The sequence below is a fragment of the Anomaloglossus baeobatrachus genome, chromosome 4 (assembly GCF_048569485.1).
Source record: "Anomaloglossus baeobatrachus isolate aAnoBae1 chromosome 4, aAnoBae1.hap1, whole genome shotgun sequence".
In the NCBI taxonomy this organism is placed as follows: Eukaryota; Metazoa; Chordata; class Amphibia; order Anura; family Aromobatidae; genus Anomaloglossus; species Anomaloglossus baeobatrachus.
In genome coordinates this window covers 464,612,599-464,624,196 of record NC_134356.1, presented here as the reverse complement: position 1 = coordinate 464,624,196, position 11,598 = coordinate 464,612,599, and the positions used below count along the sequence as shown (strand labels likewise).

Below are 11,598 nucleotides of genomic sequence, written 5' to 3'. Positions count from 1 at the left end.
TGGCTCACTTCTCTGTTTGGAGTCTTGGACGAGGGTACTTGGTCTCATCACCACAAAATCTTTCTCCAGGAGTCCTTTTTTATGGCCAGGAAACTCATTGCCCTGCGATGGATGGGCAGTTCCCTCCTCATGGTTCGTGCATGGGTGGTGGTAGTAAATGCAATGCTCCCCTATGAACGCACAGTATATCAAAATAGGAGTTGCCCTGAGAAATATAATAAGGTCTGGGAGATGTTGATGTTACCCGTTTAAAAGTGATAATTCTCTGAGTTGCTCGTTCACTCTTATACTATAGTAAGTATATTATGGTCTGGTACTAATGTTGAATGCTCCTTGGTTGGTGCCTATGGTCACTGTAATACTTTTGTTATATTTTTTCCCTTGTTCTCTGGGTCTTGCAAGGTGTATTTGCACCCTAGGTACCTAGAAAATGTGTTCTCTTTGTACTGAACTCTCTTATAGTTTTGCAAGTATGCATTATTCATGTCCTTTTGTAGCTGGTTTATTTCTGTTACTTAAAAAATAAAAATGCATTATGCAGCACTGTAGATTTAGGCACTATCCTACCTTCTATAGATTAGCTGCACTTGGGTGTAGAGTTTGTAAGAGAAGAGCAACACTTTCTGCCTCCTAGTGGTAAAATGCTTTAGCCCTGGTTACTCCGTCCTTCAGTGCCATGAATGAGAAAGATATACTATTGAAGTTTATTTCTCTAAGAAAAGTGGTTGTTAATATACACATTATATAATAGGATAATTAGTTCAGTCTATTGCTCTTTGCTCCTATGGCAACAACATGGCACACTTCTACATCCACTCCCATCTTCTTCAGTTCGTGCAACCAGACCATCTGCTTATGTGATAGGCGATCATTGGGTCCCTTTACCTCCACCAGCTACAAGAGAAGAAAATATGAGCAAAGATATATAAAGTCCCAAACTGCTCCTCTCTGCAGAATAACATGGATCGTTGTTGTAATATATAAGGTCATAACAGCTCGTCATAGCCTCATTTCACATTATATAAATTAGCAACAAAGCTAAAAAGAAAACCGCTGCGAGCATTATCCAGTGCAAGGGAACATCCAGTGCAGAGACCTGCTGCACTGCAGTTTCTATGAAAGTCCCACGCCTGTTACTGTCATGCAATGCTGAAAGTTGTAGTTTCACCACAACTACACTGTGTGCAGAATTATTAGGCAAGTTGTATTTTAGAGGATTTTTTTTTATTTTTTGATCAACAACTATGTTCTCAAATCAACCCAAAAGACTCATAAATATTAAAGCTTAATATTTTTGGAAGTTGGTGTGGTTTTGTTTTTTTTAGATTTGACTATCTTAAGAGGATATCTGTGCAGGTAACTACTGTGCAGAATTATTAGGCAACTTAATAAAAACCAAATATATTCCCATCTCACTTGTTTATTTTCACCAGGTAAACCAATATAACTGCACAAAATTTAGAAATAAACATCACCTGATTTACTTACAGTCATATGAAATAGTTTGGGCACCCCTATTAATGTTAACCTTTTTTCTTTATAACAAATTGGGTTTTTCCAACAGCTATTTCAGTTTCATATATCTAATAACTGATGGACTGAGTAATATTTCTGGATTGAAATGAGGTTTATTGTACTAACAGAAAATGTGCAATTCGCATTTAAACAAAATTTGACCGCTGCAAAAGTATAGGCACCTCAACATAAAAGTGACATTAATATTTTGTAGTTCCTCCTTTTGCAAAAATAACAGCCTCTAGTCACTTCCTGTAGCTTTTAATGAGTTCCTGGATCCTGGATGAAGGTATATTTGACCATTCCTGTTTACAAAACAATTCCAGTTCAGTTAAGTTTGATGGTCGCCGAGCAGGGACAGCACGCTTCAAATCATCCCACAGATTTTCAATGATATTCAGGTCTGGAGACTGGGATGGCCATTCCAGAACATTGTAATTGTTCCTCTGCATGAATGCCTGAGTAGATTTGGAGCAGTGCTTTGGATCATTGTCTTGCTGAAATATCCATCCCCTGCGTAACTTCAACTTCGTCACTGATTCTTGCACATTATTGTCAAGAATCTGCTGATACTGGGCTGAATCCATGCGGCCCTCAACTTTAACAAGATTCCCGGTGCCGGCATTGGCCACACAGCCCCAAAGCATGATGGAACCTCTACCAAATTTTACTGTGGGTAGCAAGTGCTTTTCTTGGAATGCCGTGTTTTTTTGCCTCCATGCATGACCAAACAACTCAATCTTTGTTTCATCAGTCCACAGGACCTTCTTCCAAAATGTAACTGGCTTGTCCAAATGTGCTTTTGCATACCTCAGGCGACTTGGTTTGTGGCGTGCTTGCAGAAACTTGCTTCTTTCACATCACTCTCCCATACAGCTTCTCCTTGTGCAACGTGCGCTGTATTGTTGACCGATGCACATTGACACCATCTGCAGCAAGATGATGCTGCAGCTCTGTGGAGGTGGTCTGTGGATTGTCCTTGACTGTTCTCACCATTCGTCTTCTCTGCCTTTCTGATATTTTTCTTGGCCTGCCACTTCTGGGCTTAACAAGAACTGTACCTGTGTTCTTCCATTTCCTTACTATGTTCCTCACAGTGGAAACTGACAGTTCAAATCTCTGAGACAACTTTTTGTATCCTTCACCTGAACAACTATGTTGAATAATCTGTTTTCAGATCATTTGAGAGTTGTTTTGAGGAGCCCATGATGCCACTCTTCATAGGAGATTCAAAAAGGAGAACAACTTGCAAGTGGCCACCTTAAATACCTTTTCTCATGATTGGATACAAAGTTATCCTATAGCCTATGAAGCTCAATGAGGTTACAAAACCAATTTAGTGCTTTAGTAAGTCAGTAAAAAGTAGTTAGTGTTCAAATCAAGAAATTGATAAGGGTGCCTATACTTTTGCACCGGTCAAATTTTGTTTAAATGCGGATTGCACATTTTCTGTTAGTACAATAAACCTCATTTCTCTATCGTTTCATTGGGGGACACAGGACCATGGCGTATGCTGCTGTGACTAGGAGGCTGACACTAAGTAGACATAAAAAAAGTTAGCTCCTCCCTAGCAGTGTACACCCTGAGCCGGAGGCGGATCTATGCCAGTTTTTTGCTTAGTGTCGTAGGAGGCTGAAGTGGGCCCATATCTCTGTGGGCCAACCTCAGCGTAGGCTATTTCTTTCTTTTTTCTGTCTTTTTGCTATTACGGCGGCGCTCAGCCGTCTCATCTTCTAGTCTTTTGTCTCTTCTGCAGGGTTAAAGTCCCCACATCAGAGAGAACCCTCGCCTGCTCCTTCCCTCCGGGTACCGTCCCAAGGGTTGTTTGAGGCTTGAGACGACAGGCCCTCTCCCCCTCCTGCCCCATGGTATCATCGCAGGGGCTGCTTGGGGTCAAACATTTGTTTTTTTAAGGGCACACTCCCCGTTCTCCTCTATGGTACCGTCCCAAGGGGTGTTTCTGGTGGAGGCGGCAATGAATCTCTGCAACGTGGCCTTCCCCGTCCAGACCCGGTGACAGGATTGCAGCCTCTGCAGCGCAGGAGTGCTCAGCATCACTAGGCCTCCCCCAGCATTTTCCCTCCTACCCTGGGCCCAGGCAGAGGATCCGGTCACTGCAGCGCAGGAGCGCTCTGCAGTGTTCCCCCACAGCTCCCCAGCATTCGCCCCTGGTGTCTTCCAGGGGCAGACTACTCTCACCGGCAGCTGCAGCAGGCAAGGATGGGTCCGTGGATCACAGCGACACCGCCAGGACGCAGGTAAGATCTCCTCCGCGCGCAGCGCTGCGCTCCCGGCGGCCGCTCACTAATTTAGCCCCCGGCTTCGGGCCTACCTCAGGCCGGAGCGCTCTGCCCCCCTGTTTGTGCGCGTTTTTTCCGGCCACGCCCCCCGCTTCTTCTGCCCGGAGACAGCCAGCTCAGTCCTTCAGCACGCCCCCATTCTCCCCAGCGTCCCCTACAATACAGGACCCAGGGAGAGGATCGCAGCTGCAGCGCAGGAGCGTGCAGCAACACCAGGCCTCCCCAGCGTTCATTTCTACCCTGGGCCCAGGCAGGGGATCGTGGTCACTGCAGCGCAGGAGTGCTCAGCAGTTTTCCCCAGCTCCCCCAGCGTGCAGCAACTCACCGGCAAGCAGGATGGGGCCGACGATCGCAGCGACGCCGGCAGGACGCAGGTAGGACTTCTCTGCTCTCTGCGCTCAGCGTTGCGCTCCCGGCGGGCCGCCCACTAGTCCCCGGCTTCGGCCTACCTCAGGCCTCATTCTCCGCCCCCCCCCCCCCCCGTTTGTGCGCGCTTTCCCAGGCACGCACCCCGCAGTTTCTGCCCGGATCCAAGCCGGCCAGCCCCCCTGCACGCCCTCCAACAGCAAGAGAATAAAAAAAAAAATAAAAAAAAAATGAAGGGCCGCGCTTTTCTTCAGCAATGCTGTCCCCGCAGTTTCTGAGACCGCTGCTGATCTGGGAAGGACACAAGACCTGGGTGAGTGCTGCTCCTGCTTAGGAACAGACTATATCTTCTTTCCTTTTTTAATTATTTTTTCCCCTATCTCCTGTCTCCTCCCTAGCGTCACTAGTGGGTTCCTAAGCACCACGACTAACCCTAGTCACCCCATCCAAATCGGGCCCCTTTATAGCGTATTCTGCATGCACAGCCTGCAAGGAAAATTCTCCCAAGCCAGGCTACACCCCCCGCTCGGCTTGCGCCCCAGACCAACAACCCATGCAGATTTCCCCAGTTACCGCCAGCATTTCCCTCGCTGATGCTACTGCAGCAGTATAGGACACCCCGAGCTCCACTGTGCTCCCTCCCCCGGAGTGGTAGACCCCTCTCTCCTAGTCTGTGGACTCTCTTCCAAGGGCGTCTCTGACCATCGCGCAGGCGTTGCAGTCGCTCCCTACGCCCGACCATGCTCCCCCGGTCCAGCTGGCTCTGGACAACAGTCGGTCTGGTCCAGACCCTACTACTGGAACGCAGAGGCGGACATGCTGGGCCCCCTCTCAAGTTCCTCCCAGAGGTCTCTATCAACTCCAGGGTCCGAGTGCCACTCGTCCCCGGGACCGGCCGACCTTTTTTCAGGAGAAGAGTCGGATGCAGCCTCGCTGCTGGATCCAGAGCAGACGGCCGCTGTCAAAGGTTAAGCGGGCACACAGGCAATTCGGTGACCATCCGGAATTTGCTGTAATTCTTTGCAAGCACAGGCGACAACCGGTCAAGATATTCAACAACGGTAAGTCGTTTGATTTACATTACCCCTTCCCTGAGGCTCTCAGGAAGGAATGGGCAGGCTCGCCTATGGTCGACCCTCCTGTTTCCCGCCTGTCATCTCCCAGTATTATCTCTCCCGCACTGGGCATCGCTCAGAGAAGCCACGGATCGATACACCGAGAGATTTTTGAGACGGCGGGCACGGTACTCCTCCTGCTTTCGCCGCCATCTGACTGGCAAGATCCATGATGTCCCGGGCCGATAACCTCCACAGCGGTCTTCGCGCGGGATCGAGCAATCCGGAGTTCACAACATTGCTACACTGATTGCTCTAGCGGGTGAGTACATACTCAACGCATCTCTGTCAGCAGCCTACTTGCGCAGCGCAAGCGGCTAGCAACACGGGGGCCATCTGTCGGGCGATCTGGCTCAGAGCCTGGAATGCGGACGCGGCTTCTAGGTAATCACTTACAGCCCTCCCCTTTGCAGGAGGTCGCCTGTTTGGGGACTAGCTGGATCAGATTATCGCCGAGATCACAGGAGCTTCAGTTCCCCAGCACACAAGAAAAACGGCCCCCGCAGAGGAACAGGAAGATTCTGTCCTTCAATACATGCCCTTCCTGGCGTTCAAAGCCACACCAGCCATCAAAGACGACATCTGGATCACAGCGCTATCCCGCTAGATGACTCGTGGTCGTCGCGCGCCGGCGCAGATCAGGTGGAGGGGGGGCGCCTGTCTCATTTCAATCATGTCTGGCGGACTTTGATTACGGACACCTGGGTCGGAGAGATGCTGGACTCAGGGTACATAATAGATTTTTCATCAATTCTATCGTCGGACATACAGGACGCACATCCCAAATTTACCAACAGCACAGATGTTCCTGCGTTTCGCAATAACAGAAGATCATTTTTGGGGCTGCCGTACCTGGACGTCTTGTTGATCAGGGGGGTCTTCTCTTGACGACTGTCTCCTAAGTGTTCAGGTCACCATTGATATCCTGTCCCGACTCGGCTAGCTCATCAATCGGAAGAAGCCCTCTCTGACCCCGGTCAGCAGGATTCCCTGTCTAGGCATGGAGTTCGATACCATCCAAGGACGCGTGTCCCTTCCGCTAGAAAAGATAGTCTCCCTCCGAAGAGACCTCCAGATCCTCCGTCACTCCAAGGCGGAGAGTCCTCAGTCGGATGGTGGCGGCAATAGAGGCGGTTCCGTTCACCCGCTCCCACCTTCGTCTCCTTTAGCTGACTCGGCCGAACCAATTGAGGGACACAGCAGATGGGACAATTCTCTATCCACCTTGAATCGCAGGATCCAATTGACTCCGGGAACCCGCCGCTTGCTTCTATGGTGGACCAGCGGCCCTCATCGGTCCAGAGGAATGTCTTTCATACCTGTACACTGGCAGGCAGTATCCACCGATACCAGTCTTCTGACTGGGGAGCGGTGTTCCGAAACACTCGGCTCACGGTCGGTGGTCCTTCCAGGAGAGCCGTCTGCCTATCAATTTTTTTTTAGGGATCAGAGCTTTTCTCCAAGCCCTACAGAATTTTCAGCCCTTCATACAGGAATCGCCATCCAGGATCCAGTCGGACATCACCACAGCAGTGGCATACATCAATCACCGGGGCGGAACAAGGAGCGTCATGGCGATGTCATAGGTGAATAAGATCTTACAGTGGGCATAGCCTCACCACGCCAGGTTTTTCCGTATACATTTCCCCGCCGTGGAGAATTGGACAGCAGACTTCATCAGCAGGCAAGGTCTGGCGGCAGGCGAATGATCCCTCAACAGAGGGGCTTTCGAATGGATCTGCCTCAGATGAGGGATTCCGGATGTGGACCTGATGGCCTCTCGGTTCAACAATCAACTCACACAGTTCATCTCTCTTTACCACGACCGGCGAGTGCCAGGAGTCAACGCTTGCATACGTCCGTGGAATCGGTTCAGGTTTCCCTTCATCTTCCATAGCTTCCACTGATCCCAAGAGTCCTCAAGAAAATCAGAGCAGAGGGCATCCCAGTGACTCTCATTGCCATGAATTGACCCAGGCAAGCGTTGTTCGCAGAGCTCACGCAGCTCATCAGACACCCCATGGTGGCTTCCAGATCGTCTGAACCTCCTATCGCAAAGTCTTCTCTCCCATCAAAATTCAGGGGTTCTCAATTTGACCGCATGACTGTTGAATCCTGGCTACTAGCCCAAGCAGGCTTTACCCCACAGGTGATACAGACTATGGTCAGAGCTCAGAAGCCTCCGCCTTCAAACATCTACTACCGCACTTGAAAGGCCTTCTTTCAATGGTGCGAGGTCAACGGCAACTCATCTTCACTGGATCTGTCACTCCCAGTGTTAATGGCCTTCCTACAGTCAGGCTTACAGGCGGGTCTCTCGCTAGCAACCTTCAATGGCAGGTGTCGGCTCTATCTGTCTTTTCCAGAGAAATCTAGCATCTCGGCCACAAGTCAGGACGTTCATCCAGGGAGTCGCCCATCTGGCACCGCCAGATCGTTCCCCACTAGAACCATGGGACCTCAATCTGGTTCTAGGGTCTCTTCCATTAGCCCCGTTCGAACCTCTAAAGGAATCCTCAATGTCACGCCTATCCGGGAAGGTGGATTTGTTGGTGACATTCACTTCAATCAGAAGAAGGTCTGAACTGACAGCCCTCTCATGCCGGTCACTTTTCTTGTTTTCCACCAAAACAAGGTTGTTCTGCACCCATCTCCTGTTTTCCTACCGAAAGTAGTATCTGAATGAGGAGATTGTGCTTCCATCCTTCGCTCCAGCCTCCATTCGATCCTTGGAAAGGTCACGGCTTACACTGGATCTAGTGCGAGCTCTTAGGAGTTACTTTTCGAGAACCGCGCCCTTCTGCAACTCAGACGGCCTATTCGTCCTGTCTACTGGGCCCAGGAGGGGCATGCCGGCGTCCAAGGCTACCATTGAAAGTTGGATCAGGCCAACCATATCAGAGGCCTACAGGATTAGAGACTGGTCTCCTCCGAGGGGTGTAAAAGCCATTCCACCTGTGCAATTGGGGCGTCTTGGACAATCAGACGCCAGGCGTCAGCCGAGCAAGTCTGCATAGCCGCCACGTGGTCAAGCCTTCATACCTTTTCCAGGGTTTACAGGATACAGCAGGCGGCTGTCACACACTTATGATAAGGCGGTATACTTTTGCACCGAGCATTCTTACAGAGTTTTGGATATGTTATGAATCTTTATGATTGCTCCTGTACCCACCCAGGGACTGCTTTTGGACGTCCCATGGTCCTGTGTCCCCCAATGAAACGATAGAGAAAGAAGGATTTTTGTGTACTCACCGTAAAATCTTTCTCTGAGTCTTCATTGGGGGACACAGCACCCTCCCTGCTTGGATATTGGGTTGCTCTTAGTTTGCCGGATGTTACTGGTTCTTTATGGGAACACGTTCTTCTGTACCCGGCTTATTTATGTTTTTATATAAATATATATTGATATACAGTATAGGTTTACATAAGATACTGTGTGTTTCTTGTTATTACCTTTATTAGTTATGGTTGTTCAAGTTTCTCCTACTACTGCTTGTACACTAAACTGGCATAGATCCGCTTCCGGCTCAGGGTGTACACTGCTAGGGAGGAGCTAACTTTTTTTTATGTCTACTTAGTGTCAGCCTCCTAGTCACAGCAGCAAACACCATGGTCCTGTGTCCCCCAATGAAGACTCAGAGAAAGGGATTTTACGGTGAGTACACAAAAATCCTTCTTTCAATCCAGAAATATTACTCAGTCCATCCGGTTCAGTAATGAAGTGTCCGTACAGCTAAAAAAGTTACAGATACTGCAGGACACATCATTATAGACAGCGGCACCCCGCAATCACTCACCCGACGCTGAGCGGCAGGACCTGCAGTAACACACACACATCCGATCTCACACACACACACATCGGATCGCACACACATCGGATCGCACACACACTCACCTCATCCAGCGACACTGATCTCTTCTCGCCGGCAGAATCCTGAGGCAGTGCGGTGGAGCGCAACGACCTGCAGAACAGGACCTGCGGCCGGACACGTGACTTGCTCTCATCATTCCCTGCGGCCGGAAGCGCTGGATGTGATGTGATGTGTGTGCGCGATCGGCTATGTGTGTCTGTGATCGGCTATGTGTGTCTGCAATCTGCTGTTTGTATGTGTCTCTGTAATCTGCTGTGTGTGTCTGCGATCGGCTGTGTGTGTGATTTGCTGTGTGTGTGATCTGCTGTGTGTGTCTGGGATCTGCTGTGTGTGTGATTTGCTGTGTGTGATTTGCTGTGAGTGTCTGCGATCTGCGGTGTGTGTGATTTGCTGTGTGTGTGATTTGCTGTGTGTGTGATTTGTTGTGTGTATCTGGGATCTGCGGTGTGTGTGATTTGCTGTGAGTGTCTGCGATCTGCGGTGTGTGTGATTTGCGCTGTGTGTCTGGGATCTGCTGTGTGTGTGATTTGCGCTGTGTGTCTGGGATCTGCTGTGTGTCTGGGATCTGCTGTGTGTCTGGGATCTGCTGTGTGTCTGGGATCTGCTGTGTGTCTGGGATCTGCTGTGTGTCTGGGATCTGCTGTGTGTCTGGGATCTGCTGTGTGTCTGGGATCTGCTGTGTGTCTGGGATCTGCTGTGTGTCTGGGATCTGCTGTGTGTCTGGGATCTGCTGTGTGTCTGGGATCTGCTGTGTGTCTGGGATCTGCTGTGTCAGCCAGCAGCAGGGGAGAACGGCGTGCAGCAACCACCGGAGATCACAGGAGGACCTGAGAGCAACGCAGACGTCCGGGTCTGGTGAGTATGAGTCTCCTGGGAAGTGTGTGTGTGGGGGGAGGAGGGGGTCTGCTTTTTTGGGGGTAAACTTACCCCCCAACCGTGTTTCTCCAAGAATAAGACCTCCTCCAAAAAGAAGCCCTAGTGCTTTTTTGGGAGGCAAAAAAAAAATAAGACAGTGTCTTATTTTTGGAAAAACACGGTATAAAAAGTATCATGTGATCAAAATACTCATTTACCTAATAATTCTGCACACAGTGTACAGATCTAGCGTCATAAGTACCATTGGACACTTGAGAGTATCCCCATTTCCCAGATCCTATCCCAATAGGCAGTAGGTGTAGTAATAATAATAATAATAATATTAGAAAATGCCTTTAATTCGAAATGTAGTATAGTTCTCCTGATGTAGCCATGTCTCTTACCTCATGTGCAGGGCATTGAGGCTTAAGTATCCATCATTATGACCACTCATAGTGGCAGATAGTTGGTAGTGGTCGTAACCATGGATACTATGCTACTGCAATACCCTGCACATGAAGCAAGTGATGTAACTAATCAGGAGAACTAAACTACATTTCTAATTGGAGGTATTTGCTAATAATAATAATATTACACCTACTACATATTGGGATAGGATCTTGGATATGAGAAAGCCCCTTCATCAGATTTAACATCAGTTTTACTGTGAGGTGGCATCAGTTTGTGAAAGGGGCCTTGTATTTCCATCATTCTTCAAAAAAAAAATAAAAAAATCTCCAGGCTTAGATTCTGGGGAAAAACAACTACACCCTACTTAGAAGTAATCTCAGTCTTGTGTACTGATCTTCACAGTGCGGTGTAACTAGGATTCATAGGCCAATTCATGATAGTATCTGTCCATTTTTTTCTGGAGTAAATCTGGTTCAAGTAGTGACTTTTTATTTGTCCTTCAATTAGCCTTGGTTTTGTCTGTTTCTGTGTATGGGACCTTTGATTATCTAGATGTAGCCAAATTCAGCATTTACTACTTTTTCAAAAAGTCACTTTTTTCCCTAGTTATACTCCAGTACAAAAATCTGTGTAATTTTTTTTTGTGCAGGTGAAGACTAAAGTGTGACATTTTAAAGGATCGCTTATAAAGTGTAAAAAGAGACGAGCAAAAAATTTTTTTTTTTTTTTTTTTTTTTAAATATGAGCAAATTCTATGACCTCACCTGCACCATAATGAAGAATTGGGCGCAGAAGCCGACAATGAATAACACAAAACAAATTAGAGCAGTCAAAAAACCCCAAAAAAAACCAAACTGAAAATGAGGAATTTGCCACATTGTCGGATTCCGACAGCTGCATAAAGCATTAATATTTGCTTGTTCTGGAAGCATTGTGTGGACACAGCCTAACAGTTCTTGACAACTACACATCCTTTCACACAGATCACATCTCACACTAGAATACAAAGTAGTAAACTGGACAGAAAAGACCTGGTGTCTCTTTTGGGCATGATTTGCCTCTACCTCTAAAGGTGAAAAATGTAAAATGAATAAGACATAAGCAAGATCCTTGCTGAATGTGCACACTGTGCCAAGCGCTACTCACCTCCCTATGAAGAAATGA

General features: G+C 48.2%; 1 protein-coding gene across 4 annotated transcripts in view; it reads right to left on the bottom strand.

Moving 5' to 3' along the window:
• Nucleotides 1-692: 692 nt before the first annotated feature.
• The window catches only part of FAN1 (FANCD2 and FANCI associated nuclease 1), a 109,760-nt gene continuing 98,854 nt past the window's right edge, over nucleotides 693-11,598 (bottom strand). For all 4 annotated transcript variants that reach the window (XM_075345675.1, XM_075345676.1, XM_075345674.1 and 1 more), the window contains one exon: nucleotides 693-894. In XM_075345675.1, the coding sequence (XP_075201790.1) occupies nucleotides 757-894 (138 nt within the window). In that variant the 3' untranslated portion in view covers nucleotides 693-756. The remainder of the gene's footprint in view (nucleotides 895-11,598) is intronic.